Source organism: Uloborus diversus, chromosome 7 (assembly GCF_026930045.1).
Source record: "Uloborus diversus isolate 005 chromosome 7, Udiv.v.3.1, whole genome shotgun sequence".
Lineage (NCBI taxonomy): Eukaryota > Metazoa > Arthropoda > Arachnida > Araneae > Uloboridae > Uloborus > Uloborus diversus.
Window position 1 is genome coordinate 147450641 of NC_072737.1, and position 19309 is coordinate 147469949.

At 33.1% G+C, this 19309-nt stretch overlaps 1 protein-coding gene across 1 annotated transcript in view; it reads left to right on the forward strand.

Annotated features, from left to right (window-relative positions):
* Window positions 1-19309, forward strand: part of LOC129226938 (multidrug resistance-associated protein 1-like) — a 111634-nt gene that overhangs the window by 35093 nt on the left and 57232 nt on the right. The window contains exons 12-16 of the mRNA XM_054861566.1: window positions 6341-6425; window positions 11081-11274; window positions 12645-12821; window positions 14372-14539; window positions 15529-15779. Coding sequence (XP_054717541.1) covers window positions 6341-6425; window positions 11081-11274; window positions 12645-12821; window positions 14372-14539; window positions 15529-15779 — 875 coding nt within the window. The remainder of the gene's footprint in view (window positions 1-6340; window positions 6426-11080; window positions 11275-12644; window positions 12822-14371; window positions 14540-15528; window positions 15780-19309) is intronic.

Sequence of the window (19309 nt, forward strand, 5' to 3'; positions counted from 1 at the left end):
ATTTCCTTATCTTGGAAGGCAGGAATTGTGCACAAACTCAACAAAAGAGGAGGCAATTTGATGCTCTGGAAGCATTAGTGTAGGATAAACACTGAGCGGGAGCGTTTGATCGATCGGAGAACATCGTTTTTTCATCGAGTATTTCAGCTACGTGCAAAACGTAGCCGCCATGTTTGGTCATTCACAAGATGGAAGTAGACGATGCTTTAAGTGCTTTCGTTTTCAAAGACAACACAGAATTGGGGGTTTCTTTTAACTGCAAACTAATGAAAATCAGCAAAATGTGCTGCAAAATGTTTTTTCCTTTCTTCTATATCTAATATATAGAAGAAAGTATTGGATTCGTGCAAATTTTCGAATTTCGAATTTTGACGGATTCGAACGTTTTGAGGTGTGCTGAGTCCATTTCGACTATTTTTGGAAAATGTCTGTCTGTCTGTGTGTGTGTATGTATGTATGTGTGTGTGTATGTATGTATGTGTGTGTGTATGTATGTGTGTGTGTGTGTCACGTCTGTGTGTGACCAGTTTTTTGTGGCCGCTCTACAGCAAAAACTATCGCATGAAATTGAACGAAATTTGGTACACATATGTGACCCTATGTGAACTTGTGCCCATTGGTTTTTGGCGCGAATTCCTCCAAGGGGGGTGGAGCAATGGGACGTTTTTTGAGTTATGCGTGATTGCTATTCCTCAGGAAGTAACTGGCGGAATCAAACAAAATTTGGTCCATATGTTGCCCCTAACTGGAGCAGGTGCTGATTCAATTTTGGTGTCAATAGCTCAAACGGGGGTTGAGTTATAGAACGTTTTTTGTCGTGAATTGTGACTGCTGTATCTCAAGAAATAACGAACGGAATCAAACAAAAATTTTTTGACAAGTAGCCCTTAGTGGGTATAAGAGCTGATTTTATTTTGGTGTCAACAGCTAAAAAGGGGGTAGCGCAATCGCCCGTTCTTTTTTTCCATTGTGAGTGCCCTATCTCAAGAAGTAATGCTACGTTCTGTTTGAAATTTGGAATATATGTGAATCCATACGTAAACAGGCTTTGGTTCAATTTTGACTCCAATCGCTAAAATATAATTGAAAATAATGCTAAATGGGCTTCTTTTTTTTTTTTTTTCGGAAAATTCTTAATTTTTTTCTTGAAAAATGCAAAAATTTTTTCTTTAGAATATTATTTTATCCTGATTGGTTTAGATGCTAATGTGCTAAAAACTGTCTATTTCATCTAAATTTTAGTTTTTTAAGGATTATTAATTATTTATAATTACTTTTAATGCAACAAATTCAAAAATCTATCATCTTAAATTTTTCGCGTTGTTGCCGTGTTTGGTCATTTGCAACATGGAAGTAGACAAGACTATTATTAGCCTAAGTTTCCGAAAACAGAATTGGTTGTTTGTCTTAATGTAAACTATTAAAAATAACAAAAGGCAAAAAGTTATGTTTTTTTTTTTTTTAAATTTTTTTTTTTTTTTTTTTTTGAAAGGGAAATTTTATCTGTGTTTGATCCTTATTGTCTCGGAGGCTTTGTTATAAACTGAAACTATTTCATCTAAAATGAAAGTTCCTGCTGACTTCTCATTAATTTATTTATTTATTTATTTTTTTTAATAAAGCAGAAACCTGTTTTAATTTGACTTTTCCATGTACAAAAAAAGTATTGAATAACTCTATTTTAGAATGTGCAAAGTCCTATTCATCTAATTTTTTAATGAAAGTTGGAAAAACTGCCCCTCCCCCTCCAGTTTGTGTTTCAGAACTTGGCGACAGTGGTGGCCACTAAGTTTCTGGAGTCTAGAGGCCACTGGCCACTTAGATTTCCGAGTCTTGACCTTTACTATGAAGTTGCTTTACTTTCAAGTATAAGAAGTAATCAAGTTTTTTTTTTTTTAAATCTTCAATATGTTCTTATGCAATGCATTTTCAATACATGTAGGATATGTATGAAAGAATATTTTTAAAAAGGGTTGCAGTTTTATTAAATCAAAAAGTAATCTTGTTTTTTTTTTTTTTTACTTTGCAATATGTACCTACATAATGATGCTTTTTTAATGTAAAATAATTTCATTTTAAACTTGGTTGTAGTTTTGTTGAAAATATAACATGAAAATTCAGAAACGCATTGTAATGGTGCTTAGAACTTATAGAAGCTTACGGTACAAAAGGAAGGTTTAGCACAAACCACGATTTGGAGCTCCTATTTTAACCCTCATTGCTCCTATTTTTTCCCTTAAGTGCTCCTATTTTTTTATCTTGAGGTTGGCAGCTATGCATTTTATTTAAGGCGCCTACTACTTACGGACGATTTTTTGTGGTCCTTTGAAAGTTGTAAAACCAGGGCTGCGGAGTCGGAAGGAATATGGCCGACTCCGACCCCGACTCCGACTCCTGGATTTTGAAACGCCCGACTCCGACTCCGGATTTTTTTTAAATTTTTTTAATTGTATTTTTTAAACTCCCTCTCTCCATTCAAGGGAAGGGGGAAAACCTCTTAACAGAGATTGAAATATTAATTCCTTTTTATGAAAATTTAGCTTTTTGTTTTTTATTGTAAACCCAAGACGTCATACAACGTTAGAAATTCAATTTAAAAATCAAACTTTCCAATAGTTACGAGTTAAAAAGTGAGATGACTTAAAAATCCCTTTTAAAAATTTTCAAAATGATTATCTGTAATTTGCCCCCCCTTAATGTTTAACAAATATATATTGATCAAATCGTGTGCTTTCAATTTTTGAAAGCTGTAACTTGAGAGAAAAAAAACTTTTTTTCTAAATCCAAGTTCTTGAGAGGGAGTGGTTTGCCCCTGGTGACATCCATCTAGTAGATGACACCCAAAGTTAATTTCAGAGTTTATAAAAAATAGAAATACTTTAATTCTGAAAATTTTCAAGAATATATTTTAAATTATATTTCATCAATAAAATTTCAACGAAAATAGGGCACATATGCGTCAGGAGCTAATTTTACACAAAACGCGGCGGTATACAAATTTGTACGAATAGCTTTTACTATACCTATATTTCTTCTTCGCTAAATTTTTAGTTTAAATTTTACTGGCTGCTTTAGAATTAACCTAAATATGAAGATTTTAAGATTAACTGCAATTCTTGAGTGTTGTAATCAAGAAATTTTTTACACTTATTTTGTTCCATACTTTTTAGTGAGAACCAAGCTTACAGAAATAGTCTTAATAAAGAAAAAAAACATTAGATTATTTCATCGAATCTTTTGGATTCGTGCTTTCGAGCCAGAACTTCTTTGAATTTGCCGATCACACTTAAACGTTTCAACCTTAGCTACAGGTGTCGACTTACTAATTTGTTATGTTTCTTTTACTATTTTAAACTGAGATAGAACAAAACACTATATTTCTATTTTTATTTGAAAGTGATTACTTGAAAATGTTATTCAACAAAACCGTTTGCTGACAGTTGCTATTAGTTAAGTTAAAAAGCAAGCAAACTAGGGGACGGCTACAGAAAGTTCGGTAAGCATTCAAGCTAGCTGATTGCCATAATGGCAGTTATTTTCTCATTAGTATCTTTTTATACATGTAATCGAACCAATTGGTAATCAATTTTTAAAAAATGCAAGGAGAGTCAGTGAAAAGGAAAGAAAAAAAGAAGCCCGGAGTCGGAGTCGGCATGTTTTCCAACGACTCCGACTCCGACTCCTTTATTCCAAAATCAGTCCGACTCCGACTCTGATTCCACAGCCCTGTGTAAAACAGAGAGCCAACTGATATATATATATATATATATATATATATATATATATATATATATATATATATATATATATATATATATATATATATATATATATATTGGATTTGCACAAGTCAGCAGTAGTATTTTCTTTTTAGACTTTCTAATAAACAATTAAACTTTCAATGTTAACTCGTGCGCTGCCGGCTCTTCAGAAACATGCAAATTTTAAATTTTAAGTACAACCACTGATCCTGCTCTCCTTCGACGAAGCAGTGCCCACCCAGTTAATTTTTAGTTTGAATGTAGTTGTGGTTAAATTTGTCGGTTTTGCATTTCTACTTTTTCTAGCATAATGTGTTCAATTTTTTTCAATTTGTTGTTTTTTTGTTATGTTGTTATTTTGCAATCATTTCGTGCATGCACAACAGCTTAAACCTAAAATTAAAAGCAAGGTTTTTCGCCTTGGCTGGTTAGGAAAAACAAGTCCCAATAATTAGCCATCCACGGGACAATACCTGCTTAATAAAGTAAAGTGGGCAGCATAATAAATTAAATTTGAAAAGAAAGGAAATAATGAAATAGAAGCCGAAAAACCGACGTCTCGTGTTGTGTTAAAAACATTATTAATCAAAGCGATATAAGAATTGTGGATAACTTTGCGTTCGAGTGTAAAAAAAAAATGTAGTAAGAAGAAAAAACAAAATCATGATTTTAAAGGAGTTTTCTTTACTAATAATAAAGCAGTAAGTCTCTCTGTCCGGAGGATGTCTGTAGGATGTCCGTAGGATGTCTGTGACGCGCATAGCGCTTAAACCGTTCGGCCGATTTTCATGAAATTTGGCACAAAGTTAGTATGTAGCATGGGGGTGTGCACCTCGAAGCGATTTTTCGAAAATTCGATGTGGTTCTTTTTTTATTCAAATTTTAAGAAAAAAAACTATCATAAATTACGAAATTATCATAACGTGGAATCGTAACATGGGCACAAGCCAATTGGCGAGATACGAAATTATCATAACGTGGAACTGTAACGTCGGTACAAGCCAATTGGCGAGAAAATTTACCATACATCATTTGTAAATATACAAGCGAACCAAAAGACCTTTAATTTTTCTATTACGGGCGAAGCCGTGCGGGTGCCACTAGTATAAAATAAAATATTTATTTTATCAAAATAAAATTTCATCTTTATCTTCATCCAAATTCAAAATGTTTCCTGTGTTTGTGCAGTTATTCCCACAACATTTTTTACAAATATACCTTGGGGTCAAGGAATAGTATGGAAGTCCATATCAACGGCATATACATTTTGAAGTGTTACATGGTTCTTCTAGTGTATTTTGGCAAGTAAGAGTTGAGCATGAGTTTGTAATTCAAAGTTGTTCCAAATTAAGCCCTGCAAATGTACTCAATATAGATGATATTTCTTCTACTGACATCAGAATTTTCTGCAGTAACTTTGTTTTTGCTATCCATCATTCCATTAAAAATGTTCCATAAACCACTTGAAAGAATAGCAAATGGATTATAGTCTTTTGAGAATTGCATTAGCACTTGTGGTGCTAACACAAGTTCATGTAAGCATAATTGTTTTACCATTTTCTATCTATTTCCTCTTAAAAAACACTTTGTTTCAAAAATCTAATATCGTTTTTCAGTGTGAAATTTACTTTTACTTGACGCCAACCATGATTTTTTTTTTTTTTAATTTCGGAAATGTTTCATGATTTTTCAAGATTGCTGCCGAAAAAAAAACACTTTTTCGCAGTAGCAAGGGTGTATATTTTTATCAAGTTCAGTTCTGTTCAAAAATCTTATGCTATATTCCTTTCCAGCTTGAAATTTCCTTTCATTTTTGATACTGCACATTTTTTTTTTTTTTTTTTTCATGACTTTTCAAGATGGCGGCTCAAAATATCATTTTTCACGATAGAACGAGAGAATAGCTTTAGTATGTTCACTTCTCTTTTAATATCTCATATTTCGTTGACTTTTTAACTGGAAATTTTCTATCATTTCATCCCACAAATGATTTTTTTTTTAATTTAAAAATTTTTCTGTTATTTTTTCAAAATGGCGGCCAAAAAACATATTTGTCCCAACAGTACAGATGTATATTTTTAGTATGTTTATTAGGACCATGTTACCTACCAATTCCCACAAGAATCATTTCTGTTGCAATTTGTTTGACCCCAAACGCTATTTTTACTGGACAATTTTGATAAAAAGTGCAGATACAACTTTTGGGCTTAGCATTTTTGTATCGTGCTTTAGCTGTATTTCTCAAGCTTACTTTTTTGGTTTTAACTTAAAATAAAGTGCATAAAAAAAAATCATAACTTCTCTAATATTAGTGTGGAATCCAAAGCAAGTTTCTTCAAATATCTCTAAAACTTATTTCTGCAAATACTGCACTTTTACCTTCCTATGACAGTGAATCTGAATGTTATCAAACAGTCAATAGCAATTTCAATGCAACTCTATATTTATTCTTTTCTCTTTTTTCTTGTTTTTGAGAAACTCAGTTAAATTTCATAACATCGTGCAATGTCTGGTTTTTGCAGTTTCATTAAACTTTTGATGAAACAGTGTTATTTATTAATATTATTGTTTCATTTTAGTTTGTTGTATCATTGAAAAGAATCAACAAATACTTACAGCAAGATGAAATAGATCCAGATATCATTGAACATAGCCAATCAGAAAGTAAGCCTTTTATTTTCTTCTTCATTTGAGCATTTCATAGCTCCTAACTCTCCTGATTTGTTCGAGAGACTCTGGAATTTTGGTGTCTTCCCTATACTTCCTAAGAAAGTAAAGATCTCCCGAATTTTTCTTCAAAGCTACAAAATTCCCCAAAAAGTAGAGATTTTTCAAAGATTAGAATTTTGGGAAATCCCTATGGTAAAATGATCAGTTGCAAAAACTAAACCTTTTCATGCAAGAGCATGGATATTGTTTATGACCAATCATTTTTTAAATGTGTTGATTTCACTTTTTTTAAAGCAGGTACCTCGTAAAATAATGATTTAAATAAGTAGTGAAGTATAATACGGTTTTGGATACAATACGGTAAAAATTTATTGAATTATATGATGGGTACCTGAACTGGGAAATAATCCCATAGTTTCCAAATTGAAGGTCAATCTGGAGTGCAGTTAAAATATTTCATTAAGTAGTACTAATATTTAGGAGCCTGTACCAGAAACGACATTAAAACTTTTATTAGTGGTAACAAGCATACACTCCAACATTGGCCATCCAGTTATTAGAAGCATTTACCATGTTATGACTGGCGTAACAAAAAAAAAGACTGACATCTTTTTAAAAATTAAAAAAAAAGAACTTTTACAAATAGAGGCCTTATACATATTGAATTATGTAGTGTAAAGTATTTTCAAATTATTTTAAGTATGTATTACTCTCTTCATTATGATCACTGGGGAGCGTTAAATATGCTCGAGGTCACAAAGTCCTCCAAGTGACTCAATACCAGGGTTGCCAGACGTCCCGGATTTCAATTGACAGTCCCATATTTTGAAAAATTGTCCCAGGTCCCGGAGAACTTCCATACGGGACGCCTAAAGTCCCGTATTCTAGTTTAAAACAATATTTTACAAAACGAGATTTTTTTTAAGAGAAAAAAATACAGTGGAATAAAAAATGAAAAAAAAAGAGCAATATGAAAATCATATGGCAGCAAACGCAAAAATTATTTTTGTTTTAATTTGGTTTTTGTTTTGGCGGCAGACCAGGAGCTGAATGATTGCTTCCTCTTTGCTCATTGACTAATGTTGGAAATATATCTAAGGGTGCTTCGTATATCGCAATGAAAACGATTTTTATATTTTGATCGGCGACATTTTGCAAGGTTTAATGCTTTGTTACGATTGAATTTTTCAGATTTATCATGAAAGACGTTCTACGTCCGATAGCACTCCTTAAAAATACACCTATCCAGTAATTGCCCTCAGTCTCAAACCCTATCCCCCCCCCCCCCCGCTTTCACTCCTAAAAGCCTGTCCCGTATTTACTCTTCTTAAACCTGGCAACCCTGCTCAATACCTCTGTGGGTGCAAAATCAGGAGTTGTTTGACTTCTAGTTTGGTTCTAAATTATTGAAATGTTGATAGATGGTGCTGCTATCTATTGTGTGCTGTCTGAGCCAAATCGGACTTCCACCTAAATTGGTGCTCGATAAACCAAAGCCGTATCTCTCTGCCTTAAATCGAATTGCATCCCTACTTGGGCTGGGGTATCTAAGTAGTATAAGTAACAACAACAGCACAACAAAGTAGTTTTTTGCGTTTGCATTACTTGTTCCTGTTGCTTAATCTGTCCTGTTTCAAGGGTGCCCATATGCAAAATTATATCGGGGGCTCAAAAATTTTCCTCATGTTTTAGCAGAACATTTTACCATAGAAACCAATTTCAGTACAGATTAGGCATATTAAAATTTGATATTTTTAATAACTTACTCATTAACTCGTTCAGGACGGCAGTCCGCAGAAGATAGCGCTCCCTCAGGACGGCAGCTATTACACGCGAACTGTGCGCACAGGCTGGGGTAATTTCTCCCTGTTAGCAAAAATATGAAATTTTAGTTCTTGAAGACAATTCCCAAAGGTTTAAGAAAGTTCTAGGAACTTAATTCATTGTATTACAAACATTGAAAATTATCCCACTATCTAACTGGCGGACGAAATCTTTCCCAAAGTAAAAATTCCAACAGAATCATGCGTTTGTTTACACAATGCGATTATGTGACGTCATTGTTACAGAGGTAAGTAACTGTTTGCTGAGTGCACATGAACAACTATTTTAAAAGGTTTCACAGTTAAAATAAAACAGTGTTGTGTTGTTTCACAGTGATAATTTATGCATGTGATTCGATAAATGTCACATCATCACGTGGTGGGATTGAGAAATGTATTTAAGTGAGTGCACCCAATCAATCAATATTACTCTTATCTTATCAGTTTTGATGTCGCCGTAACTGCAGTCCGGTGTGTTACTGGGAGCAGTGTGCTCCAGTTTCTCATCAGTTCCACGTTGTCGAGTGGACTTCATTTTTTAGAAAAATGTAGGAAATAAGTTTGTTGTATCTGGCTAAAATAGCGGGCAGGTTCCATTGGTCACCTTGAGGCATTTTGGTGGTGAAGGATGAAAAGATGAAAGATTGTGGAGTTTCTTTCACGGAAGTTGATCTTGTTGGACGTAGGTTTCACAAGACTGTTGAAGGTTCACGCTGGATTGGATTAAAAGATGTCCTGGAATCTGGCTGGACTGGATGTCCGCGTGTAAGGGTTCTTCACCGGATGTGGCGGTTCTTGGTGTCCGAGAGGTCAAGTCTATGGGAGGTCCAGCATGGTCACTGGCCACAAGTGGTACGGGCTGCAATCAACTTTGACGTAGGATCCTATGGAAGGATCAGGCCTTCACATTTTGATATACCAAGTATTAAGGAATGAATATCCTGAGTGGTATGAACTTTCATCTAGTTTTATCAGGACTATTCTATTTTTAGGCATTGAACTCAAGGTGGACTAGCTTTTGACTAGTCCGTTAAATTTTGGAATTAAACCATACTGTATTATGAAATGTGTTCCTATAAATGTTCTTGTGGGGGGTTTATTTTCAGTCAAAATGTTTGTGGGTGGAAAAAGTAGTTTATTTACCCTTGTTGATATTAAAAATTTTAAGATATATTTATCGTTATTGAATAAAATTGTTTTGACTGTTAAATGTGTTTTTCAATTCCATTTTTCCCCCGAGGAGATCAAACCACAATTTCTGTTGGGCTTGCAACAACCCGTTTTAGTTCCTCGAACTTCTGGTCTTTCATCCACGGTTGCACGCGAGTCCAACACTCCCGCTAAGCCTAATACGCAATTTCGGAAAGTACGCATACATAATAATGGATAAAATATATACTTTAAGCAGAAATGAAACCATTTTTTAATATATGATAAAATATATCAAAATTTCAATCATAACAAAAAATTGGATGAAAATAATTTGTATTTAGCAATAAAAATGCAAAATATATTGTTTTTTACAATAACTCAAAGTACCAAAATTAAACAAAATATTTTCTGCAAAACAGGGAAAATATTTGCGTTTAATATTATGAAATACTTGAAGAATATTGTAACAATTAATATTGTAAAGCCATATGAAAAATCTCAAAGCTCAGATAGCTTTGAGCATTTTACACTCATACGTAGTGTTACATCTTTTATTCTGCTTTGAGCAAATTACACATCTCCATCTAAGTTCTTTGCCTTCTTTTTCAGCGTATCATTTTCGAAAGTAACTACTGTATGAAGAACTCCAACAAAAATAATTTATAGCTGTTTCAATGTGATCCGCAAGATCCATAGATGGATCAGTCATAAATTAAAATATTTCGTCCTCGGAAAGATGAAACGTGTTCACCATGGCTACCAAATGAAGTAAAACCCCTTGCTAGTAGTAAAAGTAAAACCCCTTGCTAGAATATCTCCCCTCCAATCCCATTATAAATGGAACCGAAACTAGAAAGAGCCACTTCAAAATGAGTATACGTTTCCCTTCTCACTTGTGAGCACATGTTTATATTTTCTTTCACAAAATCCAATAAATCACAGACATGTGACATACCCCATTCTGACGTCAGACAGAGAAATACTAATACAGAAGAGCAATCATTTGAACAGAACATGGATAAGTAACGCCATCTAATAGTAAACATTTCGTTCCAAATCTAAAACGCAGAAAAGCGTCGTGTTAGGCCCGCTGCGTACTACTTACCCTAACTCACTGATGCGTTTTTCGTCTCTGAAGGACCACCTAGCGCTGTCGCAAAGACGCGTCGTTCATCCCGAATGGGTTAATGGCTGGAAAGGAGATTTTTTAACCATTTTTGCAAAGAAAAAAGCACTAAAAGCAAGGAATTTCTCATTTCAAAGGGAGGGCTTGAGCCCCCCTTGCCTTCCTATATGAGTGCCCTTGTCCTGTTTTCTGCAGATTAGATTTTAATTCAAGCAAATCTTCGTAACAAATGATCTAGGTGATTTGTTTTATTTTACTGTTAGTAGACAACTTGAGTACAGCCAAAGCAATTTCCAAAAAGAGAGAAGTAGGGGAGAATAGACTTGTGAACAAAAGTAAAACATAAAATTATTATTATATGTTTGCACATTTTCTAAAAAGTTTTATAAATAATAGTAGACATCATTTTGTTACTAACTATTTTTTTGTAGGAACCTTTTGCTTGCTTTCCTCTACCCTATTCTTTAAATTCTTATATTAAAAAATTGGCAACAACTTTAAAACAAAATATTCTTTTATTTACATTTTTTTATCTGTTCTTTTTTTAGAAGACCCAGTAATTATTGAGAATGGTACCTTTTCGTGGGCAAAAGATGAAACTCCTGCTCTGAAAGATTTAAATTTCCGTGCAAAGGATGGAGAACTTGTTGCTATTGTTGGACAGGTTGGATCTGGTAAATCATCATTATTGTCAGCTTTATTGGGGGATATGGTGAAGTTATCAGGAAGAGTGAATGTCAAGGTAAGATTTTTCTCTCATTACTTTGATTGATAAAAAAGATTTCAAGATAGTTTGTTTTGTAACAATGTAAACACATAAAAAATTAAAATTGTTCACATGAGAATGCTTTTAACTTAGAACCACAAGCCTTCTAAATCCTTTCAGTAAAGTCATTAATGTGATACTCCATCCTACATCCCTCCCTCTTAATATCATTTTACCTGTTTCACTGTCGCAAAGTTTAGTTTTGCATGCATAATATGAAAATCGTTAGAAAAATAATAAATAAAAGCAGTTGCAATGTGAAATTAAATAAATAAAAATTGTAAAAGTATTGTTCATAAGAATTTTCTTTTAATATCTTTTTTTTTTAGCAATCATGAATTGCTTATTTATTATCCTGTGCTGACCAAAGTTGATGCTGCTCCGATTTTTCAGATTACCATGACAAATGTTGTTTTTAATATTTATTTAGAGCAGGAAATTTCTATCATCTTAGTTACAAATCTTCTGTGGCATGAGTGTATTCATATTCTTTTCAGCACTTAACTCAAGCAGACTTAACATTAAAAAAGCTTTTCTTGTGTAAAATTCTTCAGAAAAAAACACTTATATAGATGAACTTAACCAGCAAACCTTTGTCTGAATACAAAATTTCCAGATTACTAATTCCCATTATTTGAGATTTTTTCATCATTTGAGATTGATAAGAAATAAGAATACTTGAGGTTATATATTGTAAAAAAATTTTAAACTAAGTGTGCTAGAGGATATTGGCCATGAAATTTTGAACTGTTCTACCGCATTTTAATCACCTTTTTTTTTTGGATATGCCTCATATTACATATTCTTGGAAATCACCTGTCATAGTATGACGGGCGCATAGTATGACAAGATTTTTGGACATTGACATTCCTTTCCTTTTGTAGAAGCAAGAAACCCTACGAGTTGTGTCCTATCATAACTTGTATGTGAGAAAAACAAAATTTGAATTCAAGACTTAAAATTCAATTTTTTTTTTTAATTTGATGTTTTATAAAAAATTAAACATACTGCAATGTCTTCACCGAACCCCATACAAACCAATAGGTTGAAATTTACTGAAACATTGAAAACAACAGTATATTTTTATGTCATTCTGTCATATGCATTGTCATAGATATGACAATACATACGACTGTAAATGGGCTTTGAAATCAATGCAAGATAATTTTAGGAGTCTGTTGCGTATGTCCCTCAACAAGCCTGGATACAAAATGCTACACTAAAAAACAATGTACTGTTTACAACAAAGCTTGATTCATCAAAATATAAATCCAAAATATCATTCTGTCATATGTATTGTCATAGATATGTAAAGTGGCTTTGAAATTAATGCAAGATCATTTTAGGGGTCTGTTGCGTATGTCCCTCAACAAGCCTGGATACAAAATGCTACACTAAAGAATAATGTACTGTTTACAAAAAAGCTTGATTCATCAAAATACAAAAATGTTCTAGATGCTTGTGCCTTAACACCTGATCTTGAAATTTTGCCTGGTGGAGATCAAACTGAAATTGGAGAAAAGGTTTGTTCCCATCTTCAAGTTTATTGTGTTTTTTAACATTTTGAGTAACATATTTTGCTTTTCCTTTGATTTCTTAAATATTACTTAGTTGAATTGCAGATTTATATTTGTTTTGTATTAAATTACACTACAAACTGGATGTTTGTAGACGTTTTTGACAAAATAAAAGGAATGAAAGAATCCCTTCATTCAGAGTATTATAAAAACATTATGTCATGTTCAAGTCCATCTTTCAACTGAAAAAAAAAATCTGTTATTAGGGGCTCATTTACAAAGAAATTGGGTTCACTAATGAACCTTTCAAAAGATTCTGAGCTTAAAAAATTGATCCTTCCCAAAATTCCGAACTCAAAAAATGGACCCTTCACTAAATTCTGCAGTCCGAAAAGCTTCAAAACTAGCCATACTCGTCTGTAAAAAAATTTCATTTTGATTACACATTTCAAATTAATTTACGAATTTTTTAGTGTAAATATTAGCAACTTTTTTCCTAAAAAAATTAATTTCTTAACTGTAAGTGCTGTAAAAAAATTCAACGACTTCGGTACAGAAATAGACCTTTATAAAAATACTTAAAGCAAACCCTGGATGTACCATCTTATTTATTTAGATCAGAACCAGACAAAAAATAGAGAAATTTCCAATGATGCAACTGCATAATTTCCACCAGTGACGAAAAAACTTTCAATGATCAATAGAATTCTCTTTATTTTGTTGCTGAAAAAGATAGGGGTGATTGAGTTCCAATGAAGATTACTTGAATTGTTTGCGATGCAAGACTCAAAAGTTTCAGGATATTTTTTTTATTTTTTCCCAAGTCCTACCTCAGCCTTCATATTTTAAATTTATATTTCCCCTCTGAAAAATTTGTAACGAATGGAGAAATAGTGGGAAGTGTTAATGTTTTTTCATCAATTGCTTTTATGGAAAAAATAGATTTGCTAGGGGCAGAAGTTTTTTTGGGGGCACAAGGAAAGTGAAAGAAAAGTGTGTACAATGTCAAAAGATTTTACAAGAGTTATTTTTCTACAATTTTGAAATTGGGTCGCAATCATTCTTGGAAGAGGATTCTTGCAATGAGATCAGCTATGGAAGTCAGTGGCAAATCATCTATGAATGATGATTGAATTCTTCATAGTTTGCCAGTGTTGATAATGCATATTGTAAATGTTTGCCCATGATATTCTGAAAACATTCTACTTTTCTGATGGGTAATGTACCACATTGGAAGTAATGACTTGTACTTGTTGAATATGTTTCCAATTTTTTCATTTTCTGACACTCATGAAATATGGTCCCATTAGGTTGCACGGCAAATATTGCTCATCTTTATTGGCTTCTCACTCTTCCTACCAAACCAAAATAGCTCAGTTTCCTAAATAATGTTAGCACACTGTTTTAAAGAATGCAAGAAATCATAAGTTTATTTCTACTATAAGAATTGAAGGGCAGCAATGTATTTCCTAAAATTTAATTTAACAGTTACCTGACATTTTCACTTAAAGACAAGGATCACTATTTTGCTACATGTTTTATTTACTCATTCTTAGGGCATTAATCTAAGTGGTGGGCAGAAACAGAGGATAAGTCTCGCTAGAGCTGTTTACAATGATGCTGATATTTATTATCTGGACGATCCTTTGAGTGCTGTTGATGCCCATGTCGGGAAACATATTTTTGAGCAAGTCATTGGACCTACAGGCTTGTTGAAGAAAAAGGTATGTTTTTCTAAAATTCTGCTGTGTTTCAACAATTTACCTTGAAATTTAACTTAAACTTGAATTTGGAAAATAATTTTCATGAATAATAGTTCAGAATGTCAACAAATACTAATAAACAAGACAAGTGAATTTTTGATGTTAGTTAAAGCTCCAAATCATTCAAGTATATTCAGTAAATTACCGCCCATTAGCTAGGGCTAAAGCAGAAATACATGAAATACACCGCCAGCTCAGTCAATTCCAGCCAAGGACTGCAGTTTCGTGCTTATTAGCACTCATCAGACCGACATAGCAAAGTGACTGAGCTGGAGATGGAAAACCTCTTAAGGAAGCCAAGAGTGCCAAACAAACTGGTAGCTAATATAGAATTAGCACAGACCAGACGAGTGACCGAAGCAATGGTTCGGTTCAACTTGAAGATTGAAGGCAAGGCATCTGTGCTAATTCTATATTAGCTACCAGTTAGTTTGGCACTCTTAGCTTCTTTAAAAGGTTTTCCATCTCCAGCTCAGTCACTTTCCTATGCCGGGCTGACGAGTGCTAATAAGCACGAAACTGCAGTCCTCGGCTGGAATTAACTGAGCTGGCGGTGTATTTCATGTCATTCAAGTATGTTGTTAAAATAAATTTTTATATTTTATGTGTTCTTTTTTTCTGTTTTTTTTTTCTTCTTTTTGGTTTTTTAAATTTAGCTGTAGTTTTGTTATGCTTTCAATTTTTGACTATATTTAGAAATTAACGGATTGTCCCTCAGTGGCATTGGTTGGGTATGAATATTAAAATGAAGGATAAAAAATGTAATGCACAGTAATTAACAGTACTGAAGAAAAATCAAAACCACCTAGAGAAAAGATTAAATGGATATTCTACTGTATATTATGCAATCCCCTCCATCCCTTTTCCGATTTTTTTCCATAAAATCCTCTGCAATTGATTTTAGCTCTGCATGCAACTGATTGATTAATAAAATTTTTAATTTTTTTCAGACAAGAATTCTTGTGACCCATCGAATAAGTGTTCTTCCAAGTGTAAATACTATTATTGTTCTTCAGAATGGAAAAGTCACTGAAAGGGGTTCCTATCATGAGCTTTTAGCCAAGAAAGGTGCTTTTGCAGATTTCTTGCTGCAATATCTGCAAGAAAATGCTGAAGATATGACAGATGGAATTCTACCTGATGAACTGAATTTCATGCAAGAAATAGCAGCTACAGTAGGTGCACCAGCAGAATTAACTAGGTTTGTGGTCAAAAAAGATATCAATGACAATATTGACTATCCCAACTTTTCCCATTGACTGATTAATTAAGTTTTTTTTACATATTATTATGTGTTAGGAAAAAGCTGTAGTAGCTCATAAAGTAAATGTATTTTCTAGTAAAAATAACTGCAATTTAGCATTAAGAAATAACTTTTACGTAGAAGAAACATATTTTTGGAAACATACATGAAGAAATTACTTTAAACTATCATTACAAGATACTTGCCTGTATCAAGCTCTGGGTGATTGAACCAGCAACTTGCCCACAACCCAGAAATTAAAATCAGCTGTTACTTTTGGATTACCTTTGCATCAAGTATAGTTAGATTCATAAGTGTTTTTAAAATGAAAGCAGAGTAGTTCTGATTATCTTTCTTTATTAATAATACTGAAAATTGAGCACCACTGTATTTAAAATATTTTCCATAAACCAGAAGATGTTTTTATTTATTTATTAACTTTCTTGATTGAATGTATGCATTTTCCCATGATGCTACCAGTCACTAACTAAAACAAATTATTAGTTTTAATCATGTTAAGTTAAAAACAGTCTTGCATAATATAGACGAACGCGCGAACAGCGTTCGCAAAAGAAATTTTGGCTCTGCAGAATTTTTTTTTTCAAATTGCTAACGTTAATTTAAAAAAAAAAAATAAATAAAATTTTTTCTTTTTTAAAGGGAATTTTTAAGAAAATCCCAGAGTTTATTTCTGTAAAAGCCTTTCTCCAAAAGCCTTTTAAAGCACATGTGTAAAAAAAATAATGATTTTGGCAGTTTTCTTCAGTTGGTGAAAAATAAGCAAACTATATGTTATTGTAAAAAAAATTAAATGATTTAAAGCACTTTTTTTTGTCTCTTTCTTATTTGAATATAAATTTAATTTTTTATTCAAGGGTGAGTTAGGCAAAATAATTATTTGCAGAAAATTTTCTAGTTAAGATTTGTGTTTGCAGAAAGCTTTTCATTTTATCTAAGTCTGGTTAAAAACATGTGTAATTCTGTGCAACCTGTTTTAAATGCTTGTGAACGTGAATGTATATCTACGAATGCAGTAAGTGATCTTCACGGCCAATGCAAGATAAGTTTTGTTCTAATTAATTTGAAATAGTTATTAATTTTCTTCTTGCTAATTCTCACTGATCTGGAATCAGATCAGGTCCATGAGTCCTTTTGCTTTAATCTCTCCAACAACAGATGAAGTCTATCCAGTATGTCCTCATGCAATAAGGCAATACAACATAGTAAGTGCTCCATAGTGGCCTTGCTTACATTTCGCTTGGTACATCTCGAGAAGGTATTAAAAACCATGGTAGAATCTTAGAGACCTAAGGTGACTAGAAGCCAACTAAGACAAAGAAAGTAGACAGCACCACAAGGGCTAGAGCGAGACCCACGTGATAACAGAGCCAGACAACTCCTCTCCCCCCCGCTTCGTTACGCAACCAGTCGTCGATCTTTGAACTTGGCGCGAAACTTTGAAAGCAGTTCAGTTTCAAGCAAATAGAGTGCTGCTTGCTCTGGTTGAAATAGATGAAATAGGAAATATGTAACTTCGGATGCACATTCTTGAACACAATACTCTTGAATTTATCTCATCCTTTAAACGTACCGGAATGTAGAGGCAATTAAATATATATATATATAATTAGTCTTGTAAGTGTCTGAGTGTCTGCTGAGTGAGTCAGCGATTTGCGCTACCGAACAACCTGCATGCGAAGAAAAAAATCGGGCGCCTCATGGAATAAATTTTAAAGTTCGGAGGTAAGTACTTTTCTCAGATAAATAAATTAACATTTTATCCATTAGAATTCATGCAGTTAAGGTTACTTAACTTTTCCTCCATTACACAAACAATTGTCAGTTTCCTTTCTGATATCTTTGTCTGTAATTTGTAATTTCAGCATACTGCTTTAATATTTGAAACGGTTAACTTGCAACTTTTTATTTCTTTATTTTTTCAACCTTGTACACGCATTTATTCGAAATGGATTTTCCAAGCTGACAATATACATATGTCAAAATTTTCTTCGAATATACTTGTTGCTATCAGAAGCAACGTAACTTGGTGTTGATATTCAGTTAATATGTAAACAGGTTTTTTGAAACAGGCTTTTAACTGAACTAATCTTATATTTTCTGTTTCGATTAAATTGTTTCATACGCTAGCATGTGTTATTTTGATCAAAAAACATTCCTTGATGGGCTTCCGTAGTTCTGAGGTAATAAGATTAGCTTTGAACGCCGGAGGTCGTGGGTTCGATACTTAAACATTTTCCCCCAACTACGCCCCTGCAATGTTATTCAAACAAGCTGGTTCTGTGCGCAAACTAAAAAAAAAATATGTTTTTTTTGCACTGTTGTCTTTAAGTTTTAAGATATTTATGTACAAATTGTGGTTGAGTTAACGGTATTCATGATTTCTGGGCTTGCGAAAGATTACTTTTGAGCAGTGGATACACAACGTGTTTTTGCCAAATGCTCTATGATTGTTTGTTATGCTTAAAAAAGGCAAAATGTCCTGAACTATATAATTTTGAACTCCTTGCGTTTTCTGTTAATAAGCTTTCAGGAACTCTGAAATTGTAATATAAATTGAATTAAGGGGCTGTCCATAAAGGATGTTGCAAAATTTTGAACAAATCCTCCCCCCCCTCCCCCTCCCTCCTTGTTACATGTAACGCTGTTCAACATGAGCATATTGTTATAAACAACGCGTGATGTCACACTTCTTGTTATCCTTTCCCTTCCCCCTGTCACAATAATGTCACACCGAATTCCTAAAAGAGCCTACTCAGAAAAATGTTGATCTAAATTTAACATATATGAAGTTTTAAGTATTGAAGAAATTGCTAAAATGGTCGTTCTATGAGAAGTTTTTTGAAAAAGGTTACTTTGTCATCAATTAATGCTCTTTAAAATAATTTTTCAAAAGCCTAAAATGATGAACTATTAAAGCCCCCCCCCCCCACACACACACACAAGAATCATTAGCATCAGAAAAAGCTAAAAATGGAAAAGTAGCCAAATTCCAAAAAAAAAAAGGCTGCTTTGATATTGAATACATTTTTTGATGTACAACATACAGTATTCATGATCTTGTATAATTCATTCTTTACTTAACGTTTTTAAAGTTGAATTCCTGTGTAACTTTTCGAGAGTGCCCACCGAAGGGGGAAGGGGTAGGAATCATAGTCTCATAATAATGATAGCTTTTCAACGGCTATAGTTATAAATAACTGTGCCCTTGAAATTTTAAGGGAGATGGGGGAGATGTTTATGGGGTATTTTTCTTGAAGTTTTCATAATTGAAAGAGGTAAGGCACCGTTTACTTTGGGGGATGGCACCCAAACATTCATATCTTTTTAAAAGTATAAATTTGTTAAGCTAAGTTAACATTAATAATCTGGTATTATGTATTTCAATTTGATGTTATGTCTTTGAAACGTATTGCAGTTATATTTCCCGTTTACTTTAGTAAAAATGTTTATTTATATTTTAAAATTTC